The 27994-nt window shown below is 46.8% G+C and overlaps 1 protein-coding gene across 1 annotated transcript; it reads left to right on the forward strand.

Annotated features, from left to right (window-relative positions):
- The first annotated feature begins 1197 nt into the window (after window positions 1-1197).
- LOC116951075 (uncharacterized) lies at window positions 1198-27864 on the forward strand. The gene is made up of 5 exons (XM_032969453.2): window positions 1198-2009; window positions 13298-13327; window positions 14302-14435; window positions 17311-17409; window positions 19368-27864. The coding sequence occupies exons 1-5, from the start codon at window positions 1889-1891 to the stop codon at window positions 19395-19397; spliced, it is 414 nt and encodes a 137-aa protein (XP_032825344.1). The 5' UTR covers window positions 1198-1888; the 3' UTR covers window positions 19398-27864.
- Window positions 27865-27994: the final 130 nt, after the last annotated feature.

Consider the following 27994-nt stretch of genomic DNA (forward strand, 5'->3'; position numbering starts at 1 on the left):
AAGATGCGGGGGATGGACAGCAAACTAAACACAAAATTCAGTTCTAAAGAAATTCGTTTTAAATCTAGATTTTAAAGTTTGTAATACGACATTCCAATCCCTTCTTTTGTTTTATGTCACCCTACATCAACGCAAACATTACAACTGAAAGTATTTTGAATGCGAAAATATGATTAATATTTTCTTGTGCTGAATATAACTTGTACGGTAAAATGTAGAGAAATTTAAAAAAAATGATTTCGTAACCTCACTGCCTCCTCGCTTGTGGGCAGTAACCTGGGACCCGCGATGGGCCACGTGGGAGACGAGGTGGAGACGAGGTGGAGGAGACGCGTGCGTGCTCCTCCACATCATCATCATCATCACGAGCAGTGCAGCTAAGGGCACCTTGCATAGAACAGCAGCAGCAGCAGCACATCTTGACCACGCATTCCGTCAAGGAACCTCGCAGTCAACCGCGAATTGGCGAGCCGCCACGGGAGGGCGCGATCGTCAAACCCGCGACACTTCGGACCACATGCCAACGTTGGCCTGAAGTAGCAAGCTTACTGGGCGGTTTATCCACCGCTGGATGAGACCCCCTCCCAAACGCAGCCGGCATCCCTTGACGGTCTTGCGAAGGCCAAGCAAACATCGATCCACCGTCTCATTCCTGCAAATAAGCTCGTGTAATCGCACCATCTCTATACTCTTTGGTTCGTTCGTCACGTAGTATTTTATTTTTCTTTACCTACGCGACTTTACCGAAAGAACCAAAGAGTATGGATTCCTGCAGTCACGAAAGCTTCAAATCTAAATTTCGATTTAAAGCTTTCGTGACTGCAAGGATTCATCTTCTTTGGTTCTTTAGGTAAAGTCACGAAGAATGAGAATAAAATAATAAAATGATAAAATAAAATAACACAATAAAATTCTCACGACGTTTCGGCCACAACACAAGCGGCCTTCATCAAATCTAACTCGCTACATCTCTTTTAGGCGGAGGATCATCCGCCAGCAGTGGCTTGAGCGAGACATTGCAAGGGCTGCGCCTTTACGTCTCAGCTTTTTTTTTGACACGCCCAAACAAAAAAGAACAATCCATGGCATCTATTGTTTTTTTGTAAGCAATCGATTGTTAACGCAATGACGTCACGCGGGTGAAACGTAACACCACAATGACGTCAAACCGCTGCCAATGACGTTGCGTTCACGTTGGAGAGAGCCCTTGGGGAATGATGCGAACGCGACCCTACCCAGCCAGGCAGGGATTTAATATTCACTCTGTCGCTGCTCCTCTAGCACAGAGAGCCAGAGACGGCTTACAGCAGCAGCATCATATAGCCTCGTGCTAATAATCCTCATCATATCGCATAGACGCTCCATGCCGGAGACTCGCTCTTGCTTTATTGCACAATAGCAATCGTCATTAATTATTGTCATCATCATTGTGTGAATATATTTGTTGAACCAGATATATTTAATTTAAAAAAAAATCGTTACATAGGGCTCTATATTATCAGAAGAAAATCGTAAAGGGTATCTTCAGAGATTTTTAATATTTTTTGAATACGTTTAGTTAATATTTGTACTTCAATTAATAAAAATTAGCTATAATTTTTCCATTATCGCCAGTCACTCGCGTGATATAGGAAAAGGTTATTAAATTTGTTGGCAAATAAACGGGGGGTGGTGGTGGTGAGAAGGTCGCCGCGTATCTGCGACTCGTAGGCAAGCAAGGTGGTCTTGGGAATCACGCGCATATCGCGACCCCGTAGACGCACGGGGGCCACACACGGACATCGGAGAGAGGCTGAGACAGCGAGACACACAGAGACAGAGCGGAGAGGGCACAGACAGACAAGAGCGTGAGACAAACCCCAGGTGGCAGTAGTAGGAGGTCGTCATCATGGATGCACTCATGAAGGGCTTTTCGATGGCCAAAGAAGGCATGGCCGCTGCGGCTGAGAAGACGAAGCAGAGCGTGAGCGATGCAGCTGAGAAGACGAAGGAGGGCGTCATGTATATGGGTGAGTGAGCCTCACCGCTCTCAACACACGCTGGCCCTCCTTCCTCTCTTGTCCTGCCCTGCCATGGCTCCTTGTTGTTTAAGCTGCTGCCCCTTTGTACAAAATCGCAGCCGCATGCATAACCCGACCCACCCCCCCCCCCCTTTATCCCACCGCTCCCTGCCAATATTGACATCTGCTTGAGAATCGTCGCGTGCGTGCGTACGCACGCAGCTCGGCCGGCCTGCGATGTTGTTACGTTGCCTGATGTGTACCTCTAGTGCGCTGCGGTGAAGGGCTGTTGCCCGAAACGTCGACGCTATTATGTACGGCATTTCATTTTACGGCAGCGTTCCTGATAAATGTTGCGTGTTTTTAAAAAAATATATATGTATATTTAAATGTAAATAATGCAAGCATTTTGCAATGTCAAAAGCATACATCTGTATACATGGACGATCATTGATTGATCTACTGATTTTAAATATATGTTCAATAGTAGCTTATAATTTGATACAGAATGCCGATATGTACATATACGTCCAGTGATCTATCAATCATGTTTAGTTAATGAATGTAATATACACAATTAGTAGACCATCGGAGCAATGGTTAATAATTTCATCAAGAATATAGTGTGTACATTTATACGTGCATAGATTTAACTGCTTATGTATATGTGATATTGTATATGTCGTAGCGTATAATGGCATACACCATGTATATATGTGAATATGCATCCATTGACTTATCTAACAACGTATATATTGTAGTCACTTATTCCATACATCACGCTTATATGTATATTTGCATGCAGGAGATGGATTCCAAATGCTATAACAGTAATAATATTATAGTAAAAATAATGATGCTATTTTCCTATAATTGATTCACTCATTCTCAAGGACTTTACAGCAGGGTCGTGGCATGAAACGTGTGACAAATTCAATGTTTTATTGAGTGTGTTACACACATTAGAGATGCACAGGTTGGCGGTCCGTATGTCCTGTGACCTCCAATCAATTGACCCCTAACATTGTTTCCTTTGCATATAAATGTCTGCTTTAAAAAAATCGTACAACAATTGTAAGTTTTAGATAATTAAATGGGAGGGGAGGTCACCAGACATCGGGACCATCCGGCACAGAATCACACAACGACACGCACGCACACAGCCGTTCTCTTAATCCACTTCTGGATGAGGGCCATTCACCCCGATGCTAATCGTATGCCGATACATACAACGATGCATGGGTTCGCAATTATATTTTGGTCTTTGCAAGATGCGACTTTTTTTGTATTTACAAAAGGTAATTTTGAGATATTTTTTTGATCCTCTAATATCATTACTGTATGATTGATTATGAAAATTATGATTGCAACACTATAAATTAACCGGTTGCATCTTCATTGCACGTATGTGTGTGTGTATCGAGTCAAAACAACATGTGTCTATATGGGTTATTGTTTAACACGAATCAACCCAGCATAGACGACAGATATTTCATCACCAATCGTAGCAAATATCGATTTTCGAAAGACATATAGCATACATTGTGTGCGGGTTTGTTCCACGGCAATATCTCCCTGTTGTCGCCTTTCACGATCTGTGCGATGAAAGATTACATCTAACGATACAGTATATAACAAGGACTGCATTTAAATGAGTCGACGAGGTCGATGAGAAGACATCAATCCATCAGAGCCACAGTCGCCCCATGAATCATCATCAGTGGCAAGGACAGACAGAGGACATGCCTGGCCGATACCCATCCAACATTTACGACAGCAGCGCCAGCTATTGATAAAACAACAGCAGCAGCAAAATAAATAGCAGCAGCAATAGCTATAGAAACGACAGCCGATATAACAACAGCAGCAATAGCAACAGCTATGGTCGTCGTAGCAGCAGAAACTATGGCAACTACAGAAGATATAACAACAGCAGAAACATCAAAAGCTGCAACAATAGCTATATAAAGGACATCAATATAACAACAGCAGCACCAAAATCAATAGCAGCTATAGTGGTAGCAGCAGCTATGACAACAACAGCAGATATAACAACAGCAGCAGCAAAATCAATAGCAGCTATAGTGGTAGCATCAGCTATGGCAACGACAACAGATATAACAACAGCAGCAGCAAAATCAATAGCAGCTATAGTGGTAGCAGCAGCTATGACAATTACATCAGATATAACAACAGCAGCAGCAAAATCAATAGCAGCAGCTATAGTGGTAGCATCATCAATGGCAACTACAGCATATATAACAGCAGCAGCAAAATCAATAGCAGCTATAGTGGTAGCATCAGCTATGGCAACTACAGCAGATATAACAACAGCAGCAGCAACAAAATCAATAGCAGCTATAGTGGTAGCATCAGCTATGGCAACTACAGCAGATATAACAACACCAGCAGCAAAATCAATAGCAGCTATAGTGGTAGCAGAAGCTATGACAACTACATCAGATATAACAGCAGCATCAAAATCAATAGCAGCAGCTATAGTGGTAGCATCATCAATGGCAACTACAGCAGATATAATAACAGCAGCAGCAAAATCAATAGCAGCTATAGTGGTAGCAGCAGCTAGGACAACTACATCAGATATAACAACAGCAGCAGCAAAATCAATAGCAGCAGCTATAATGGTAGCATCATCAATGGCAACTATAGCAGATATAACAACAGCAGCAGCAAAATCAATAGCAGCTATAGTGGTAGCATCAGCTATGGCAACTACAGCAGATATAACAACAGCAGCAGCAAAATCAATAGCAGCTATAGTGGTAGCAGCAGCTATGGCAGCTACAGCAGATATAACAACAGCAGCAGCAACAAAATCAATAGCAGCTATAGTGGTAGCATCAGCTATGGCAACTACAGCAGATATAACAGCAGCAAAATCAATAGCAGCAGCTATAGTGGTAGCATTATCAATGGCAACTACAGTAGATATAACAGCAGCAACAAAATCAATAGCAGCTATAGTGGTAGCAGCAGCTAGGACAACTACATCAGATATAACAACAGCAGCAGCAAAATCAATAGCAGCAGCTATAGTGGTAGCATCATCAATGGCAGCTACAGCAGATATAACAACAGCAGCAGCAAAATCAATAGCAGCTACAGTGGTAGCAGCAGCTATGGCAACTACAGCAGATATAACAACAGCAGCAGCAAAATCAATAGCAGTTATAGTGGTAGCGGCAGCTATGGCAAACTACAGTGAGGGAACAAAGTATTTGATCCCCTGCTGATTTTGTACGTTTGCCCACTGACAAAGAAAGTATAATTCTATAATTTTAATGGTAGGTTTATTTGAACTGTGAGAGACAGAATAACAACAAAAAAATCCAGAAAAACGCATGTCAAAAATGTTATAAATTGATTTGCATTTTAATGAGGGAAATAAGTATTTGACCCCCTCTCAATCAGAAAGATTTATGGCTCCCAGGTGTCTTTTATACAGGTAACGAGCTGAGATTAGGAGCACACTCTTAAAGGGAGTGCTCCTAATCACAGCTTGTTACCTGTATAAAAGACACCTGTCCACAGAAGCAATCAATTAATCAGATTCCAAACTCTCCACCATGGCCAAGACCAAAGAGCTCTCCAAGGATATCAGGGACAAGATTGTAGACCTACACAAGGCTGGAATGGGCTACAAGACCATTGCCAAGCAGCTTGGTGAGAAGGTGACAACAGTTGGTGCGATTATTCGCAAATGTAAGAAACACAAAAGAACTGTCAATCTCCCTCGGCCTGGGGCTCCATGCAAGATCTCACCTCGTGGAGTTGCAATGATCATGAGATCGGTGAGGAATCATCCCAGAACTACACGGGAGGATCTTGTCAATGATCTCAGGGCAGCTGGGACCATAGTCACGAAGAAAACAATTGGTAACACACTACGCCGTGAAGGACTGAAATCCTGCAGCACCCACAAGGTCCCCCTGCTCAAGAAAGCACATATACATGCCCGTCTGAAGTTTGCCAATGAACATCTGAATGATTCAGAGGACAACTGGGTGAAAGTGTTGTGGTCAGATGAGACCAAAATGGAGCTCTTTGGTATCAACTCAACTCGCCGTGTTTGGAAGAGGAGGAATGCTGCCTATGACCCCAAGAACACCATCTCCACCGTCAAACATGGAGGTGGAAACATTATGCTTTGGGGCTGTTTTTCTGCTAAGGGGACAGGACAACTTCACCGCATTAAAGGGATGATGGACGGGGCCATGTACCGTTAAATATTGGGTGAGAACCTCCTTCCCTCAGCCAGGCCATTGAAAATGGGTCGTGGATGGGTATTCCAGCATGACAATGACCCAAAACACACAGCCAAGGCAACAAAGGAGTGGCTCAAGAAGAAGCACATTAAGGTCCTGGAGTGGCCTAGCCAGTCTCCAGACCTTAATCCCATAGAAAATCTGTGGAGGGAGCTGAAGGTTCGAGTTGCCAAACGTCAGCCTCGAAACCTTAATGACTTGGAGAAGATCTGCAAAGAGGAATGGGACAAAATCCCTCCTGAGATGTGTGCAAACCTGGTGGCCAACTACAAGAAACGTCTGACCTCTGTGATTGCCAACAAGGGTTTTGCCACCAAGTATTAAGTCATGTTTTGCAGAGGGGTCAAATACTTATTTCCCTCATTAAAATGCAAATCAATTCATAACATTTTTGACATGCGTTTTTCTGGATTTTTTTGTTGTTATTCTGTCTCTCACTGTTCAAATAAACCTACCATTACAATTATAGACCGATCATTTCTTTGTCAGTGGGCAAACGTACAGAATCAGCAGGGGATCAAATACTTTTTTCCCTCACTGTATATCAGATATAACAACAGCAGCAAAATCAATAGCAGCTATAGTGGTAGCAGCAGCTATGGAAACTACAGCAGATATAACAACAGCAGCAGCAAAATCAACAGCAGCAGCTATAGTGGTAGTATCAGCTATGGCAACTACATGAGATATAACAACAGCAGCAGCAAAATCAATAACAGCAGCAATAGCAGCAGTTAGAGCAACTATATAAGCGATTAGCATATATAACTGTAGCAACAATAGCTTTAGAAACAACCGCATGTATAACAACAGCAGCGGTGTCAGCAGCAATTATATAAGCAACAATAGCTATCGAAACGACAGCAGCTATAGACACAGGATGAACAATAGCTACAGCAGCAACAATAGCAGCAGCAGGAGAGGCAACAGCTCTCGCAACAGCAATACCAGCAGAAGCAACCACTATAGCAACAGAAGTAGTAACAACAGTAAATATAGCAGCAGCAGCAACAACAACACCCGCAATAGCAGCACAACAGTAACATCAACAGCAGCTATAGCAAAACAAGCCACAATAGCAACGGTAGATGCTATAGGAACGTCAGTAAAAGCAACAGCAGTAGAGCTATAGCAGCAGCATCTGTAGCAGAGTCGTATCAACATCAGCTATAGCAGCTACAATAGCATCAACAATAGTCGAGTCACTCGAGCTATAGAGCACATGGGATAATGTTGATTTTTGCACTTTGAGATCGTATTCAACAAGTTCCTTCCTGGGGGTCTAAGCCCCTGCTTTGATGTTAACGTTATAATGTACTGTACAGTACATAAGACTTCCTGATATTATTTTAATAAATTCTATTTTTTTTATTTATGAAGTAATGTTTAACATAATACAAATTACCGTTATTACAAATACCCCAATGAAGCCCTCATATATTGCTCACAGGAAAGAAATGACGCTGCTGTCGGGAACGCATCTCCATGAATACAACGGTATCACGACCTCTTTTAGCACTGATTCGGTTAACGCTGCTCACTTCTCCAGGAACGCATCTTGAGCGCTAAGCGAGGTCTGCCCGGACAGCGTTTTCAGATGCAATTCTAGGAATTACGATATCATAAGTAACCCCACTATACATTATTATTATTATACAGCCGCAGCAATGCCGTAGAAGCTACAGCAGTAACAATAGCTACGGCAGCTGCAGTCAGCAATATCAGCAACAACACCAGAATATGAATGCAGAGGGAATGCATTGCAATGGGCAATGCCTCTCACGCCTGTGACCCTTGGTGCGTGTCGAATGAGACGTGGCCGAGCGTGCGCTCAACATCAACGCTAATGCACCTTCAATAACATCACTGTATACGTTATACGTGAAGTATACGCCATGCGTTTTTCGATCATTGTTGGTAATATCCTATTTAAGTTTATTTCAATATTATTATACAATAATAATCACCATCATTAAATACTGTTACGTTCAGCCCTGCTGGATGAAGTCCATCGGTATGGCATTCCGATCATGCATTTGACCATACTTCACCACGCTGGATCAGTGCGGGTGGGTGAATGCGGGCAGGGTCGACGTGGGAGCATAGAAGTACAATACAGCCACGAAAGTTTGCTGCATTGCTATCTGCTGACAAGGCAGCAGCCCTGCGACAACCTGTAACAGCTGTTCTACGCTGAAGGCCTTTCATCTAGCTTTGGACTGAACAAGAGCTGTAAATTATGATTATTATGATGTACACATGCTGCATATACGACCCCAGTGTATATGTGAACGTGTTTTATGCGTCATCAGCATATGATCCATTCTATGCTATCCAAAAAGAGGGTTCTGTAACCATACTTCACCACGCCGGTCAATGCGAGTTGGAATGATGTTGATGTCTACTGGATATCTGTGAAAAAGCGCCTTATAGCTCATCGAATTCCTCCAGTCTAAATAAAGATTCAGATTCTGTAAAGGTGAAGGGGGGGGGCTAGAACCGGTTCAAATATCACTCGCCACTAATGTTTGCTGGGTTCATCGTGCAGTGCGCTAACCACTGCGCCACCGCTCCACCCAGCATCAACAGGATATGCGGGAGCTAATATTTATAGAAGTTAAAGCCTGTAAATATCTGTTAACTTCAAATTGGGTGTTATAGTTAAATGTGTGTGTGTGATTAGTGGGTGTGTAAAGGCCCTCTCCACGAGGCCACGTTGGATTCGAGATTCACGATTCATAATGCAAACAATGCAGTGAACGTAGCGGCCTCTAGCGGCTGCAGGGTTCAAGTGACCCGATTGCATACAGCAGATATACGATGCTCGCTCACGACCTCGTTTCACGTATTCATCTATGCCCTGATAATTGAGGGCGCGTTAGTATTTTGATTCTACATGTTGGTGAGAATAGCCGTGTCGCCAACAGCACTTGCCACCGACACAGTCTGTTCAGGCTATCGGGAGGAGGTCGCTCTCCTTGTTACTGATTGAACTTATCTCGTGGTGCGGCTACTCCTGCGTCCGCAGTGGTGTGCACACGGACAAATAACAACAACAACCTCAACACGTTTGTCAATAAGAAAACGACGTCGGCAGGCTGCTACTGCGTAGCCGCACGCGGCTCTTTGGCTGCCCCCTTGCGGGCAGGCGTTTACAACAAAAGACAATCGTAAAAACATAATTTAACGTAAAGGAGCCGTCCATAAATGACGTCACACGATTTTGGAGGATTTTTGACCCCCCCCCTCGTCACACGGCGTCACAAAAAGTCAGACCCCTCCCCTAAAATATGACGTCACAAAGCTCTGCCCCCCCCCCGCCCCCCAAAACCATATTTCCATTTTGAAAATAAAACATGCTTCAAATCGCTTTAAACTTTTGTCATTGCAGTGCGTATTTAATGTGGCGCTGCACTCTGATGTTATAGGAGTGTTGTTATAACAATTCTATATTTATTTAAAGTTGCGCATTTTGATGTGACGTCACATTTCTCAACCCCGCCCCCCCTTCGGCACACATCGTCACAAATATCTGACCCGCCCCCCCCCCAGGTGCGTGACGTCATTTATGGACGGCCCCAAAAACAATTGATTAGAATATGGCAGGGAATGGGTAACTGTGCAGTGTCTTGGTGACGATTAAATGTACAACAAACTGTGTTGTTAAAGGAACGCTAAGGAGGGGGTGGGGGGGATCTAAAGATAAGCAGTTTATTCCATAACCTATTTTGTTTAAGTCAGAATGAGTTTGTTTATCTGCCGCTGTGCTCAGCGGGTGATGCTGCTCTCAAACTGTTTGGGTAAAAGACAAAAACATAAACAATGACTCTTCTGCTTCTTTGCAACATTGCCGACCCCTGGTCAATAACAATGCTGTGGTCTTGAAAGGAAAACAATAAGTAATATTAAAAAAAAACATTTAAACACGCTTTTATGAAATGTAATGGCAGAACTCCACGACTCCAGGAAGTGACCCCGAAGCTTGCCACAACGTAAGGGGGCCCGTGGCCAATTAGACCCAAGCCGAAACATAACATAAAAAAATAATGTTTAAAAAAATTAGTTTTTATTTTAATGATGGAATATAGTATTGTCATCAGTATGACATAAGTATACCAAGTTTGTAGTCGATACCACATTGGGATGTGGGTAAACAGTGAGTTACAAGATTTGAGGATGCAACGGACAGAGTGAGTGAATAAAAAGCGTCTAAACAAACAAATATAATAGGTGATGTTTCTGGCAGTGACTGCGAAACACGTACAGATGCCACGGAGACAGAGGAGACACGAGTGAGAGGCTGCACTTGTTTACGCCATGGTGATTCGTGAGATTGAGATTTGAAACATGTTTTCTGATTGCCAGTCTTTAAATCAACTACCCAGTGTTTCCCATTGGTGACCACAATTTTTCTTCGTCTCATATTCCAACTTTGTGTACGAGAGATTGAATTGGTACTATGACCTGTGGCAAAGTTAATGCGTTTGGGATTTAATATTTTACAACTGCTAACCCAGCAGCAGTATGTTGAACAAGACTAACTGCTGATGAGATCCAAAATAAGGAAAACCAGTCCAGAGTTTGCTTGCTTAAATTCCGATTCGTTATATCGGTCTGGAGAGCCGATAGGTTGATGGACGAGACACAATATGTATGACTATGTGGATGGAGCAGTTATTCTCGTAGATGAGGGGTACTTTTTTATTTTCATCCTGACGAAGGGATATGTTATTCGCGTATTGTTTCATCTATTGATTGAATTCGACTGTTACCTTCTTGCAGAATGTCGTCGTCACCCTATACAATTGTTGAAACCTCAACACATTCGTCAAAAAACACAGTGGCCTTAAAAGGAGATCTATAAATAGAATAGGCGACGTTTCGGGCAATGACTATTCCACAGCACATAAGAGTTCGCAGAGAGATAGAGGGGATACAAGTTGGAGACTGCACTTCAGTTACACTGCGGGACCTGAAAAATGTAAAATGTAAAACAGTGGTTCTTAACCTTTTACTGAAATCCGTAATTTTTTTTTATGTTAATAAACACATAGGGTTTGGTGAAACAAAGTAAGCGTACTTACGTGTCCGTGCTTAATTTGTGTTTTCGATTATTCACCTATAATTAATTTGGCCATGTCTCGCACCCCTCCCAGAAAGGGCATCTGGCACCCCCAGGGGGTTTCACCCCAGGATAAGATCCCCTGATGTAAACCAACATTGATGACTGTCGCACTATGTCCAGGTGAAGGGGGCGGAGCCTGGCAGGTTCCAAGCCCCGCCCACACGGGATGAAGGGGGCGGGGCCGTGGGCGAGCCGAGTCTCGGCTCTCGCCGAGTGACGCTGCAAGGGGAATTGTCTTAATAAATAAATATAATGCTTGTTATTATTCCATTTATATCGCGTCTTTTCCCCAAGGATCTCAAAGCGCTGTACAGGACACAGCAGCAGCAGCAGACACTCATACCGTGTCAACCCAAACGGTTTACCCCGTATTCTCGTACAGGGAAATTTAATTTTCAGATCCGTACGGCGTACAGCCGTTTCAATATGGGGCAAATAAAAATGTCGATTTGTGTGTGTTTCTCCCTTGTGATGACACTTTGTAGGATGAACGTTGAGATGTATAATGGCACGGGGTGACCAATAAGGTCTGAATTGGTCTGTAATAAGGTAGGGGAACTGATAAGGGGTTGACAGGTGTGGTCACAGCTCAGCATGCATTTGTTTTAATATTATACCCCATTCACTAAATGAACTAAACGTTCAATGAGTGGAATTGTGTTGCAATATTTCAATTCCTGCGGGTTGTTTGTTGCACTGATTTTGTGTTTCGCTTGGTGGCCCTTTGCGAATGAGACTCCTCCTTGTTTTCGAGTTCTGCGCCTGCTTCAACAACATTGACTCGAGCTCAGTCGATACGTCCGCCGTTCTGCAGGAAAACTTCACTCGACCATTCACCCACACGCCCAGCAATCTCACTCGCTCGCCCATTCGCTCACACACTCAATACACTCACTCGGTAGCTAAGGTCGCTCGCTGGCCTACTCATTCATTCGTTCGCTCTCGCCACTGAGACTCATCTTGGTCTCGCCGGGTTAAACAAAATCAACGTGAACCTTGACCTTGGATGAAACTTGGGCCCTAATCCACCTCCCACCATCCATCCCTCCGACGATGCTGTTAATGCCCCATTAATACCTTCCCGGCCTGACACTGACCGTGTCACCTTCACGCACGACCTTGTGTGTACACGTGTTTGTGAGTCGGTGTGTGCTCGCTAAACGGCACTTGCCCCAATAGTCTGTTAAGACTATACGGGGGATCTTTGTGTGCGGTTGGGAGTAGGGAGCGGTAGTCTAGCGGTTAACGCGCTGTGCTACAAACCCGGCGAAACCAAGTTCAATTCCCGCTCACGGCCACCAACACCAGTGACGATTATCTAAACTGGTCCTGGGCCTCCCCTAGGTCGTCTCAGCCTCAAATTAGTTCCTGGTGTGGTATGTAAACATCGCTACTGGGGAGACAAAGGCGGTCAGGCGTAGCACTGGCCACCCACCCCCTCGTGTACCATGCCGGCCTTAATAGGTGCTCGCGAACAGCACTTTTTTTGTAAAGACTATACAGGGGATCTGTCTTTGTGCATACAGGATATGTGTAATGTATACTGCATAGGTCTAGAACCAGTTCAGACGTCACGCGCAACTGATGTGAACAGTGGCCTGCAATTACATTCAGGTGGTTGGGTTCAGAGGGCATTGTGCTAACCATTGACCCACCGCTCCTCCCAGTAGTGGAAATACATTTGCGAAAAATTGTCATTGCTGAAGAATAATTAATCGCTGGCTTGCTTCACGGCGCGATACACGCGCTGTGTTACGTGGAGGTCGGATGTTAGCGTTTGTTGTGCCAAGGCGACCTTAGGAATCCAATTAATCTCCATGGCAACGCTTCTTTGATCTAATAATAATCTCTCAATTCCCTCCCCTTCCACACCGCAATCCACACAGGCACCAAGACTAAAGAGAGTGTGGCTACGGGTGAGACGCCAGCTCCACCACCGCCAGCATCATCATCATCATCATTTCCTCCACCTCTGCCACCGCAATCACCCACCACCACCGCCCTCACCATAAACCACAACCACTGCCACCAGCATGATCACGTCCACCTACACCACCAGCAGCATTAACCAATAACATTAACCATAACTCAGTTCTTAAAATTAACCCCTATAATTACCATTAACCCCTGTAATGTCTAACATTAGCCTTCACCCATATCTATAACACTACCCAGAAATATAACACTACCCCTATCCCCTATCTCTCAAACTACCCCTATCTCTCTAACACACCCCTATCCCCTATCTCTAACACACCCCTATCTTTAACACTACCCCTAACCCCTTCTCTCTAACACACCCCTATCTTTAACACTACCCCTAACCCCTTCTCTCTAACACACCCCTATCTCTAACACTACCCCTAACCCCTATCTCTAACACTACCCCTATCTCCTATCTCTAACACTACCCCTATCCCCTATCTCTAACACTACCCCTATCTCCTGTCTCTAACACTACCCCTATCTCCTGTCTCTAACACTACCCCTATCTCCTATCTCTAACACTACCCCTAACCCCTTCTCTCTAACACATGCCTATCTCTAACGCCTCCCCTATCTCTAACACTACCCCTAACCCCTTCTCTCTAACACATCCCTATCTCTAACGCCTCCCCTATCCCTAACACTACCCCTAACCCCTTCTCTCTAACACACCCCTATCTTTAACACTACCCCTAACCCCTTCTCTCTAATACACCCCTATCTCTAACACTACCCCTATCCCCTATCTCTTGTCTCTAACATTACCCCTTACCCTTCTCTCTAACACACCCCTATCTCTAACAATAGCCCTATCCCCTATCTCTAACGCCACCCCTATCTCTAACGCCTCCCCTATCTCTAACGCCACCCCTAACCCCTATCTCTGACACTGCCCCTGGCCCAGTGGCGGAGAAGACAAAGGAGGCGGGCGGCGCGGTGGTGTCGGGCGTGACGAGCGTCGCCCACAAGACCGTGGAGGGAGCCGAGAACATGGCCGCTGCCACGGGCCTAGTCAAGAAGGGAGAGCCTGGGGCCAAGGTACTAAACTACACTATTTTTATTTTACCAGGTAAGGCCCACTGAGCTATGTAGCTCTTATTCAGAAGCGACCTGGCTACAAATGATAGCTCTACAAAGTGGCTTATCACGTGGACATTTATAGTAGCCAAATACTCTAAATGCATCAGTTTAACACGTAGGCTTTCGCGACCAATATTATTCATAATAAAGGTTTTTGGGTTAGATCGCGTTATTTATAAATGTGTCGTAACCCTCCACCACCCGACACGGCCAATCAATAAAAAAAGTGTCACGTTGACAAAAGACAAATAATTCACTACTTTAGCCCACCGGTGTGTTGAAGAGTGAATCCACAACATTTACAGTTTGATTACGACGTTTCGCTGGTAATTACATCCAGCATCATCGGGCAATTCACCAGAATGGTAAAGCCCTCGCTTTACCCTCGCTTTACCATTCTGGCGAATTGCCCGATGATGCTGGATGTATTTACCAGCGAAACGTCGTACTCAAACTGTAAATGCTGTGGATTCACTCTTCAACACACCGGTGGGCTAAAGTAGTGAATTATTTGTCTTTTGTCAACGTGACACTTTTTTTGCTGATTGGCCGTGTCGGGTGGTGGAGGGTTACGACACATTTATAAATAACGCGATCTAACCCAAAAACCTTTATTATAGATTCTAAATGCATGTCGATTATAAATTTGGAAAAACCAGAGGACCCGGAGAAAAACCCACGCAACCACAGGGAGAAAGACACCGCAAACTCAAAATATACAGCAGCAGGAATCAGGGTCGGTATCGGACCCACGACCTCCTGTAAACCAGGCGAGGTAGTTAACATCTCCTAGCCACCATGCGCCATGGGGGGCCTACTGGTCACTTTAGCCTGAGTCGACTTAGGCGAGGAGCAGCTCCCGATGGTTGCCGCCAGTGTGGTGCGTCACAGGCCGGTGTCACGCACACGTACGATACAAAAGGCAAAGTTACCCCGTGTAGCCAACATAGACCATGAGGGCAAATGCTGTTAGCAAGCACCTGTTAAAGGTGGCATGGCGCTTGAGAGGGTGGCGTGGTGCCATGTCCTCACCTAACCCCAACTAATCTAAAACATGACCCTTACGCAACCAATACCAACAGCCGCCATTCGCCTCTACGTGTCAGTGATGTCACCATGATGCCTGTGCCAGGCCAGATGCAATTTGAGGCCACGTGAAGCGTCGAAGGCTCGCTTACAGGAGATCACAGGGCAGACCCAGGTTCACACAACCATACATATGTAGTGACTGACTCAGAGACATTAATAGTAGAAGGCACTCTGTTTATTAAACGGCTTTAATAGTTAACACTTGGTAACTACGGCTCCCAGTCAGGAGAGCCGGTAGACTACCTGACTGGCGACGCCGAGACAGCCCCGAGGTCCCCTCCCGGGGCCCCCCTTATACTGTCAGCGTGGCCTGGCTCCGCCCCCGGCCACGCCCCCCTTCTGGAACCTACTAGCGGGTTCTCGATGTGCCTCTTCCGTAACCTTTCCCCTACATCCCTCTTTGGTCTATCACGTGCCCTGCTGTCAGTCAGAGCTGCTGTAAGGGGCCATACATTTAGTAGGTACGCAAAAATCTGTCAAAACTTGACTCCTCCCCCCCTCCCTGTACGCACGCGGACTTTTTACACCACCACCCCCCCACCTGCGTACGCACGCTTGATGCACCCCCCCCTCCCCGAATCCTATAGAACGGCCAATAATTAATCCACGCAGAAACGATCAAGGATTAATCATATTAACGTGTTTAAGCAAACAGATAGTCCACCGCCGGACTATCTAACTCAGTTGAGGGCCAATGTATACAAATTATTATCGAGGCTTCACCCCCCCCCCCCCCCCCGTTTCCTATGCGTACTTACATTGTCACACCCCCCATACGCAAGCGTACGCATTTAGACTAATCCGCCCCCTCCATGCATACGTGCTTAATGTATGGCCCCTAAGCTATAGATCTCCTTCCCTGCCAGCAGTCATTGCCATGCTGCTACGTTACCGATTCAATGTCACTACCAATATATATAGCCAGTTCAGCACTGGCCCTACCTATATCTGGCTTATATTGGCCTAATGATGTCTATGACAAAATAATTATAGTTATAATTGATTAATGATGGCTATATAGATATATCGATGCTATGCTTGGATTGATCAATTGTGTTGATAGCTGGATGGATGTATGAACACGTCAACGGATAGATCGTTGATGATGTTGACGATGACATCGATGATGATGATGTTTACCGGGCAGCGCATGCCTGTAATCCTCCACCACTGGAGGTAGTGAGGGTTGGTGGATCGTATAAATGTTGTTTTAGTTTGTTATATGTATGTCAAACTTATTTCACACCGTACGTAGCCATGATAATTGGAGGTGCCAAACGTGCTAATCACAGCTCCAATTAGCATGGTTGGCTACGTACGGTGCGAAATAAATTCAAGGTACTTACATACGAAACTCCCTTCACGTGGGCATCGAGGAGGTGGCATACCCTGGCCCACCAGGAGAGTATGGTACGGCAAATGTGGACTCCACACCTGTTCCAAGTGTAGGGATAGAGTGTTGCCCCCTCGCACGCGTGGGTTTTCTCCGGGCGCTCCCATTCCCTCCCACATGTAAACACTCATCAGTTGGCCGATAACGCTTCAATAGAGGACTGCAGAACTTGGGCAATTGTCGGTAGTGCCGGCTCACCGCCTGGCTGCTGCTGCTGCTGCTGCTACCTTCCCCCTCGTCTTTGGTTCCTCCTCCTGGCACCTCTCAGTCATCCTCTCTCTCTCACTCTATGAAAGCGTTCCGAGTTGACATTCTTCTACTAATTCTTACAACGGTGATGTGTCCCCGCAGCCCGAGGGCATGCCTGAAGGTCACATGGAGGGCATGAGCAGCCCAGAGGTGGAGGCAGCGCACGAGTACACGGAGGAGAACCAGTACGACTACGGCGAGGTGAGACGACGGGCAGGGTGGTGAAGTGCGGTCAAATAACCCTACGTCGACCCAACCCGTGCAGGCGTGGTGGGGATACCCCCTCATCCAGCAGTAGAATGGCAATTGACGCGCTGCAGATGTACAGTACAGGTAAACATGGCATGGTCAAATTAAAGCACGTTATAATTGGAGGCCTGAGCACGAATGTTGCACGGTGAATAAAGTAATAGCTAACATGTGTTAATTATGCTCATTAAGTTCTGCTTTATCTCCGTGTCTCATCAGATGTCTTCCTGTGACCTCGTGCACCTCCCACCGTCTCCACCACCTGTCCCATCCCCCCCCCCCCACTTCTTCCCAATCATCTTGCCCAATCTCCCCATCCCACCCCGCAGCTCCGGGCACCTAATTGTTTAAATTAACCTCCCTGTCGTGGCCACGACTCGCAATGGTCACGCGCGTGGCATCACGGCACGTGGAGTCATCAATTATTAACTCAATTCTTGGAGCATTACGGATCCCCAGACGGAGAAATTATTTGCGGACCTGTCCCGACAGCTCAGCATCATAATCTCTATTTAGACTGCATTAGGAATCCGATGAGCTATGAAGCTCTTTTTCCACAGATGTCCAGCGTTTCCCCAACAGTAAATTCGACACGGCGAAGATAGGCCCCTGAACGATTGTTGGGTAACACTGGTATGTGACCACGCGCTTTCAAAAGAGGGCCATTCCAGCGTGATTGACGAATGTGTGGAGGTTGCCTATCTACGCATCGATGTACTGAGATCAATTCTCGCGCTCACGCCGTGTGCATCCAACTGTGCCCCGTGAGAACAGATCACTCCATACGCATGCCGATCGCATTCAAGGGTTCATGTTGCATTTAGGCTAATGGAGTGAACAAAACTTTACAATGGGAGTGAAGTCATGTTTAGCTTGCTCTCTTCAGTGCTCACCCGGTTATAACATAATACAGCACAGTCGTCTCAAATATTTATTTTGAGAATGCTTTAGTACATGGCTTTTACACAGTTAGAGTGCCAGATACACACGACAAGCAAGTTGTTCAATAATACACGTGTATGTCGATGTTACATTCAGTATGTGAGGTCGTCAGCCCACGTAGCCATATTACCATGTGACAGCCTCCAGCACGTGCAGGGCAAATACCCGGCCATGTCAACCGCGTCTGGAGAATCCAAAGCTGCAGCTAGCTGGCTCAATCGTCATGATCCCGACCAACACGTGACTACGGTGAAGTGGAGTACATGGACTCCTCCACTGACGAACATTCGACTTACAAACTTTCAGAGATACGAACGAACCTGCCCCTATGTCCAGTTTGCCTGTTCAGACCGAGAGTCGTAAGTTCAACCGCCGCGCAATAGATGGCGGTGGTGACATCTACATCTGTAGAACGTGAAGAACCAGTGGCATCTTCATCTGCAGAACGTGAAGAACCAGTGGCATCTAAATCTACAGGAGGTTATACAACTTGTAAAGCCATTCCCCGTGATTAGTGTACATGCCGTAAAACGTGTTTGGAATCGACAGCAGTAAAGTTGGACTTGCGAACAAATAGACTTAGGAACAGACCTCTGGAACCGAACGTTCATAAGTAGAGGAGTCCCTGCAGTGGGAAGGGTTGGGCAAATGAGTGGGTGGGGCCTACGCACAGTGGGTGGAGCTAGCGGTAGAGTGGGCGGGAATATGTAAAAAGTGGGCGTGATTGACAACAGCAGGGAGGGTCTGCCAGCTCAGCCATGCGTGCCGGCTGAGCCTCCCAGAAAACGGAGAGCTTCAAGTGGAGTGCGAGGCGGTATAGTGGAGAGCCGAGCAGTGGCAGCCCTAGGCCAGCAGTGAAAATTCCACGTTCCTATGCCAATGAAGACGATGCTGCTGCTGCTGGTGACGATGATGCGGCTGCTATTGCTACTGCTAAGATGTCTTCTCCTCTCTCTGTTCTCCTGCAGGATACGGAGCAGTCTGGAGGCATGGAATGACCGCTGAACATCCGGACCCCCTCCCCGACCCCTTGATCCCCATCACCGCTCCTGCCTGCCCTCCTCTCTTCCAACGTCGCCCCCCGCCCAACTCACCCCCCCCCCCCCAACCCCCCAATGCTTCCCACGATAACCGCTGCTCCGACAGAGGAGCGACCGACAGAAGAAGAGCGGCGACGCGTAGGAACGAGGATCAACAAAAAAATGAATCGGGGAAACGACGACAAAAAAAAAACCTTGAATGGAGGAAAAAAAAACATTCAATTGTGAACAAAAAAAAATGATTCCACTGAGTAACTTCCACATTCATAGTGCGTGTCGTGGACGTGAGATTTTGTGGTGTCTCCTCCATGTGAGTCATGTGTGTGATCGTGTTTGCACGTACGTGTGTGTGTGTGTGCCACGTGTGTGTTTGTGCGTGTGGATCAAAGTGGTGGATGTTCTGAGACTCTCTCTGTACATTGGGGTGGGGTAACCGAGGTCGTAGGTTAAGGGAGGCAGTTTGCCTCCCGTAACCTTCGAACAGTTGGGGGAGGGGGATACATCTGAGCCCTCCTCCATTACCGTATTCTCCACATTATAAAACGACCTGGGAAAAAGGACGTACCCCCACACTTGCACACGGTGTCAGTAAAGTTATACCGACCTGGTCACACGAGCAAATACTTAGATTCCCCGTATAGACGTAATAGACTAGAGGGGATATGTGCCGTTAGCGAGCACCTACGAAGGCCGGCACGGCACACGAGGGAGTGGGTGGCCAGCACCACGCCCGGGGATGTTTACACATCACTCCAGGTACTCAGTTGAGGCTGAGTCGACCTAGGAGAGGCACAGGACCGGTGCAAGTAATTGTCACTGGTGTTGCCGTGAGCGGGAATCCAAGTCGGGTGGCCGGGTTTGTAGCGCAGCGCACTAACCGCTACCTCGCCGCTCCCCAGTACCGCGTACACACACATTCACCTACTGGGTTGTAAGGTGCATTTCCAACTTTTGCTATAGGGGAAAAGGTGCGTCTTATAATCCGGAGAATAAAATAAAAGTCACCATGGGCCCCCTTTACTACTTAACGTGGGATCAGAATTCAAAATCTTTAGACTGGAAGAATCCGATGAGCTATGAAGCTCTTTTTTACGGATGTCTAGTAGGGACAGGTCAGAAAGTTATAACAACAAACAATACAAAAACACAATAGGAGTGCAAAGTATAGGAGAGATAAGCAAGTCACTTAACATAAACGAAATAAAGTACATTAGGACAAAGGATGGCCCTCTTCCCACAACTTAATACCACCCCAATGAAAACAAATATCATTCCCATGCGACAAATAAAAAAAAGAACGTTAACAGAAGCACAGATCCACATATCGGCACTCTTATCGGCGTGTCCACGATGCCCACCACAGCGAGCTGGCACAATTCATGCATTTGTTGATCGGGTTCGAGTCTGGACAGCTATGAAGTTGTCCCATCTCGTTATTGTCATACCAGGCTGCGTTTACGTTCTCGTTTCTTAAACGGATGCTTACGTTGGAAAGGTTTACAGTATTTTTGCCACGAGTATGTGGTTGTGTTTTTTTATTATCTGTTATTGCAGTTGTACAAGATGACCGATTATCTACAGCGTTTTAAAACGGCCAAGGCAAAGCGGTTTCCGCACTCCACATGAGCGAGCTTCGTCTCTCGTTTCCAGCTCCTTATCCGGTAGAAACTCCTCGAGCATCTCCCTTAGAACAACCACCGTTGAGATTCCCCACGCTAAGTGGTGCTCATTTTATCGACCCCGGCGGGATGATGGGCCGAGTTTACCCCCCCCCACCCTTGTGACTGCGAGTCACGTGCTCGCGGTTCAACACCTAACTGCTCCGTCCCCAACATCGGCCCAGAAATTACAAAATGCATCTGGGCCATTTGCACCTGAACCCTGACGAGGAATGTTTGTAAACTCTTTCTACGTTACATTCCTTGGCAAGAGCAAACCGAGGGTTAAGATTAGGCCCAAAGCCGAGCTTTAATTGCCTCCCGAGTCTGTCCGGGGTCTGCGACCACGTTGCAATATTTCTGCACAGCGGCACAGCGCATCCGGTGTGCCTCTCGACATGCCCGTGGCTCCTGCTGGCCACGTGCCACTTCAGTCGACCTCACCAGCCACGCAGAAAAAAATATTTATTCGGCGAGAAATTAAGCCCTGGCTATTGCCACGCTTCCGCTAAGAAACTTGCGTCGGAACCCCGGGGCTGCCCGCCTGAGTAACATTCACCCGGCTTCTTGCGTCGGGGAACATTTGAGGGGCTCCAAGTCGCGGTCACTGCTGCCCGCGCGTGAGGGTTTCGGGGTCGCGTTTCCTTCGCTCAGCTTTGCCGAACTTTCCTAACGGCACAATCGACGTGGAATTGGTGACATAATAATCTAACCGTTAACGACGTAGGGAAAATGTCACACACTTCAGGTATATCGGTTTGGCGAGCACAGCACAATATCAGGACTGCGTCCGTTCTTTATCGAGTTTTATTATTGTTGTTGTTGGTGTGTGTTCATTTCACTTTGTGTTGCATCGTCGCGCTTTTTACATCGGCTCACACTTGACTTCATAAGGCTGCGGTGACACTGAGCGGTAGGGCTGAGATTGGCTGCACTGCACTGATGAGTTCCAGTCGGGATGAAACCCAGTTTCCCAGTTCCGTTATTCTGCTGCCGTTGCCTGTAGATTAAAATAAAACCACCACACCCCAAATCATGTTGAGCTGGTGGCCATCACCGGCTGTTACGTGGAGTATGCACGAACGTTGCCATCAATCTCGGCGTGCAGGGGACGCTGGGGCTTTCTCTTGTGTATCTTTAAAAAAAAAACAGCTGTTGCCCATATCATCATTTCGTATCTGGCTTGCGCGAATACATATATATTTCCGGCCGATGGCATTTCTCCACCACGCTACAGAAAGCGATCGAATATGTCGCGAGTCAAATGACCGCGTCCGTTGCCCCCCTTGGGATGCGGTGCCCGCGATTCCTGCACGGGCATCGGCACCTCTTTGTGTAAGCCGGGTGGCGAGAACTCCAGAGAGCAGGACAGGGAGTCTCACTTGCAGAGGTGAACTGGGGGTGGAAGCCGGGGTAGAGTCACCAAACGCGACGGAGGCCAAACAAGCACGGGCACACGGCAGCAGGACGCAGCGTCAACGACTTCGTCGAAGGTTCTGCGCCGCGTGGCCCTTTGTTGTCAAACGCGTGCCGACGCGAACGACGCGACGCGTTGCGTCTTCATGGTCGAAACGCCAAAAAAAAAAAAGCAGTCGTTTGGTGTATTTACACTTGTGTACATTTATCTTCAAACTTGTATATTTGCTAAGTTATTTTTTATTTACGTATTATTACGATTGATGACACACACACACACCATTAATGGTATGCACCCACTCAGAGACACGGGAGTGATCCGTCTGCCGAATTATCCATTGATTCCTCCCTCGAAGCCCCGTTTGCAAACGTCGTTTGATTTGTCGCGCGTGCTGTTGGTCATACGCGATGCAATTTGTCTCATCGGCGTGGAGCCGTTCTTGTTTTTGCACCGGTTACAAGCACGAATATATCAACACAGTGAGCTATGCATTGCGACAGCGTGTCCTCCAAATACAGAGGCTCATCCAGGGAGTCGGTAGGCCTGGCCCCCGGTATATCCTATTCCCTGAATCCAAAACTCCGTTACTGCGCACATTTGCAGCTTATTTCTCTTGCTTTTTACAACGATATGTATAGAGTTAAAGTCTGGTTCTCTTATAACGCGGTAGTTGCGTTCCTGAAGAACAACGCGTTATGGAAAAATCGCGTTATAATCAATAACATAGCTTAAAGCACACTCCGAGATAATACGTGAGATGAGTATGCAGGCTGAACAAAGACTGATGCGCGTGGGTAGCATCTATAAGCATCCAGCAGCATCCCGTCGTGTGCGATGCTACGCCGTGGCAGCCGTACAACCGCTTATTGCTACTCGCGCGACGTAGTTCTGTTCACTCAATTGCGTTATATCCAATTCGTAATCCGCGTTATAAAAAAAGTGTTCCCGAATACATTAATCGCGTTATATCCAATTCGTGCTATGAAAACACGCGGCGTCATAGAACAGACTGTATCTAGGACGCGATACGAGAGGTTCTAAAAGCACACGCACACATCAATGAAGTTGCCAAACATCACAAGCCAATGCTGGAAGACACGATCTGTGAACATCGTGGTCACGGTGCAGGACGAGACTGGGCCTGCCTGGCAAGTGGACACGTGCCAGACAACGAGCCACCATGTGTAAAGTCACGTAGGTATAAAATGAATCACGACTTTTCGGGCGCATCACCTGATGACGGACGCTCGTGTTGCGTCCGAAACGTGATTTATTTTATTTTCTACCTACGTGACTTTACCGAAAGGACCAAAGTATGGATTTCTGCAGTCACGAAAGCTTCAAATCAAGATTGAGCCACCATGGCTTTGCACGCTGCGCATTTGGTGAGCGTTGGTAGAGCTACATTTTCAAAAAAAATACATGTTTTTATTGGGTTAGATCGCGTAATATCAATGTGTCCATACTCTTTGGTTCTTTCGGTAAAGTCACGTATGCAGAAAGCAGTTTTTCTTGCTGTGGTTGTCCCACCTGATGACCATTGCTTGTGTTGTGATCGAAACGTCGTGATCCATTATTTTTCTACCTACGTGACTTTACCGAAATAACCAAATAGTATGGATGACTGCAGTCACGAAAGCTTCAAATCAAGATGATAACTGTGTCGTGAAACCCCGCCTCAAGCCAATTAGTAAGGTTTGTCACGTAAACAAAACGTGCCAATTCGTTACGAGTACAGCACACCGGTGTGTTGGGAGAGTAAACCCACAACATTTACAATTGGAGTACCACGTTTCCGCCAGTAATTACAGCAACCAGCCTCATCAGGCGACAGCCAGAATTCTGGCCAGCGACACATTTATACTTACGCGATATAACCCAAAAGCAACCTCTATCATGGCTAATATTGGTCGCGATATTCGACTCGTGTAAATTGATTTGTATCTTTTCCGGCTATTTCGACGTCCCACAAAAAAACACAACCCATCGTTTGAGACGCGGGACATTGCACCCTGCCCGCCCATGTTATTTGGAGGACGCGCTGTGTAACATCACGGACTACGGTCCCAGGTATAGACGCACGGGGGGGGGGGTGTGTCTGCGATACACGCAGTAAATATGTCGCCGAACTCGAGAAGACGAAACGGTGACGGCGATGAACCGCGAGCATCTGCAAGAAACTCATCGCGTTCCTCAATGACACCGTGGCCTGAAAGAGGAAAACAGTCCCATCACCGGGTGACGCTCCTGGCAATGGTCCTTCGTCACGTGTTGTCTATAACATACTGTTCCGTTTAAGGCCACAGTGTTATTGACGAATGTGTTGAGTTGGTTGTGCGTGCCTGCGCGGGTACCACTGCCAACGCAGAATCGCACAAATAATGATAATGTGGTCATCTCCAAGGCACGTCCACCACCTCTTGGCACTCGGGGGTATTTATAATGGGTACACAATCGCTTAGGTTGACGCCGAATCATGCCAGGTCCTTACTAAAGGGATGTGCGTTTGGGTTGTGCAATTTCACACCACCACGTTGGGGGTGGGTGGTCAGAATGGATGCTTAGGTCCCCCCCCCCCCCAGACATCCAGTGGTACATTCCAAATTCAAAATACCAATGCCTGCCCCCATTGGCATCCCCATGCACGTGGGGTTTCCCAATAGCGCCCGAGGTGGGGACGATATATTTTGCGTCCTCGAAATGACCGAGTCTCAAGACAATTTTTCAAGAGGGGGTCATCAGAGATTAATTTTAGCCGGGTCTGTCAAGGGTAGGCAACACGGAAACAATATCTATGCGTCCGGCGCACCACGTCCAGTATACATCGCCTCTCACTGTGCCTGCCTAAGACGACAACTCCTCGTCACGTGCCACCTCCTGCAGTCTACCAGCGACTTGAAGATATTCCGTGAGAAATGAGCAGTTGCAAAGAAAACACAATACTGTGTACACAAACTTGTACATATGGTCACACAAACACGGTAAACACGTGTGGTTCGTAGCACCTCCGCTTAGCACGGTTGGCTGCGTACGGTGCGAAAGAAGTTCAACATACATCGGCAAATGCGAGACAAATATCCCCATATAGGCATTCCGATTGTTGGGTCAATTGCTGTTAGCGAACACACATATAACCACGTATCTGTAACTTAAGCATGAAGCCTAATATTAATTGGAAGTAACCTCTCAAACAATGTCTTGAGACTCGATAAGTAATGAATGCGGCGTGACTACATCATTGGTCTGTGTTTAATCAAGGTCAAATATAAAACACGTTTGTAATGGGCGTTGTTTATATTTTATATGCAGACAACTCTTCCTGAATGTCAGCCAAGACTTCTAAATAATTTGTTTTGTATCGCTGGGCAATTGACAAATACCTTTTTTTATTTGGATGTTTCACTTATTCTGTTTTTCAAATGTTTTTGTCAACATTTGTTTATTTTTATTTAACATCGCCGCGTGGGTTGTCGTGGGCTCTGTTGCCCATCTCCCTCCGATGTTGTTTTGTGCCGCTGTGTGATTACCACCATGATGTCCGACGTTTCGGTGGTCGTGCCTGCGATCTTCAGAAAACTGCACCTGCACTGAACGCAGTCCACCTGAACTTTACCCGATCCAATTTCAGTTCCTGAATAACTTTAATCCCATTTTCAGTTCCGGAACAGGCGAAGCTCCCGTGCATGCGGAGTGAAACGTCGGACATCGTGGTGAACAACACCGCGGCAGAACCCGAAAACAACATTGGAGATATTTATTTTAAATGTTTGAGGATACCGAGTATTTCCCCATGCCCTGCCTTCCTCCATGAAGTCAAATTCTAAATTCACCCCCACCATGCCTCTCAAGTGTCGGGGATCTTGCCAACGATGCCACCCTTCGTGACGAAGTGAAATCGTGCACCTTACAAACCCGTGCGTGTGTGTGTGCGTGCATTTCAAAAGACAAAGGTGGTTCCCCGCATAGCCTGCTACAACCATCGGGGCAAGTGTATTGGCGAGCACCTATTACAGATCTCGCGGATGGAGCGTGCTCGTGTCGTGGGTGCAATGGTTGCAACGGTTCGTGCACTGCGCCCACAAACATCGTGACCCGAGTTCGATTCCCGTGCCACGGCTACCATCCAGTGGCGGGTGATATCCGGACACAGCCCTGCCCCACTCGCCACCCACCTTCACTGTAATCAGCACCACATCCACCCAGATTATTTGGACTCGCCATCGCTGATTTCAATTACCTCGCCGTAACAGGTTACAAATGCTTTTTTGGGCCGAGTTGACCTAAACGATGCCCAGGCTAGGGCATCATTTAATTGATCCGGGTTCAACATCTATGGAATCGATGTACTGCATTTGCATATTCCGCGATGCTACCACAGTCGTGAAACGGTCAACAGACTCGACTCTCGAGCCAGAGTCCACGGGTTCGGCACGGCAGCTAAGCCCCCCCCCCCCCCATTCCTCACCCACCGCATGTCCACCCAGCGGTGTAGTAAATGGGTTCACCGTCGTCGAGTCGATCGGCGAGGTCGCGTGGTGGTGGGGCAAAGTGTGGGCACTCCCACCTCTCCAACCACATTTGGCCAGCATGACGTGAAAGAGTAGGCCAAAGTACGCACCCGTCAGGATGCTCTCCAACTCACTCTCACGGAGTCTCTTCCACCAGCAGTGGACCTCGGAGCAATGCAATGTCGGGGCTGCACCTTTTACCCCTTTTCTTTTTACTTGGGTCGCCTCTAGGGAGACTGGGCCTTAAACGAGTACGGTACTTTTTTTTTTAAATGGCATGTAAACATCTGTACTGGGAAGAACAAAGGTGGCTGGGCACCGGGAGATTGTGGACGAGCCCACCCACACTCTGCTCCGCCGCTGGCCCTGAATCGTTGCTCGCTTTCAGCAGAGGGCGTTGGCCCTCTCCCCCCATTCGGCGAGGCAAGGAGACACAGGGGGACTTGCTGTATGTGTCGTGTATGTATGCCTGCGAGTCTGTGTGTGTGTGTACGCACTCTGGCTGAACAGTGATGTTGCCCGTGCAACCCCTCCCTTTGCGTGATCGTGTCCCGTGCAGTGCCGTCTTACTCCTAAACGACGATCTTGCGAACACAAATTCTCCATTCCTCCAGAACTTCCTGCACCTCCCCTCCCTCCATATCAACCTCTTTCGCTCTCCGTCTTTCACCGTTGTTGTGTTTCTGTTCAATAAAGAGTGCATTAGATTGAACATTGCAGTGCGAATAACTCGCACGAATACCCTCGATATTATTTGTTGTGATGTACTGAAGATGAAACTTGAGAATATTATTAAAATTGTGTCTTGTACATTCTAGGAATAAAAATCCAAATGACCTCAAGCATCCCGTTAAAATCACGTGGCTTGTGTACCACCCCCTCCATCTACTTCGTCATAATGATGCACACTCCCAAAAGGCCGTGTTGCCGATGGGTCTGTGCAACAATTACTTTCATTATTGAAGTAGAAAC

The sequence above is a fragment of the Petromyzon marinus genome, chromosome 41 (genome assembly GCF_048934315.1).
Source record: "Petromyzon marinus isolate PM22_M1 ecotype Great Lakes invasive population chromosome 41, UKy_Petmar_22M1.pri1.0, whole genome shotgun sequence".
Lineage (NCBI taxonomy): Eukaryota > Metazoa > Chordata > Hyperoartia > Petromyzontiformes > Petromyzontidae > Petromyzon > Petromyzon marinus.

What these genes read in the sequence shown, in the direction of transcription:
- LOC116951075 (XM_032969453.2), top strand. Translation starts at nt 1,889, where the DNA reads ATGGATGCACTCATGAAGGGCTTTTCGATGGCCAAAGAAGGCATGGCC. An exon ending in GGAGGGCGTCATGTATATGG is followed by an intron (nt 2,010 to 13,297) that starts GTGAGTGAGCCT and finishes CAATCCACACAG; the next exon opens with GCACCAAGACTAAAGAGAGT. An exon ending in AGGGAGAGCCTGGGGCCAAG is followed by an intron (nt 14,436 to 17,310) that starts GTACTAAACTAC and finishes GTGTCCCCGCAG; the next exon opens with CCCGAGGGCATGCCTGAAGG.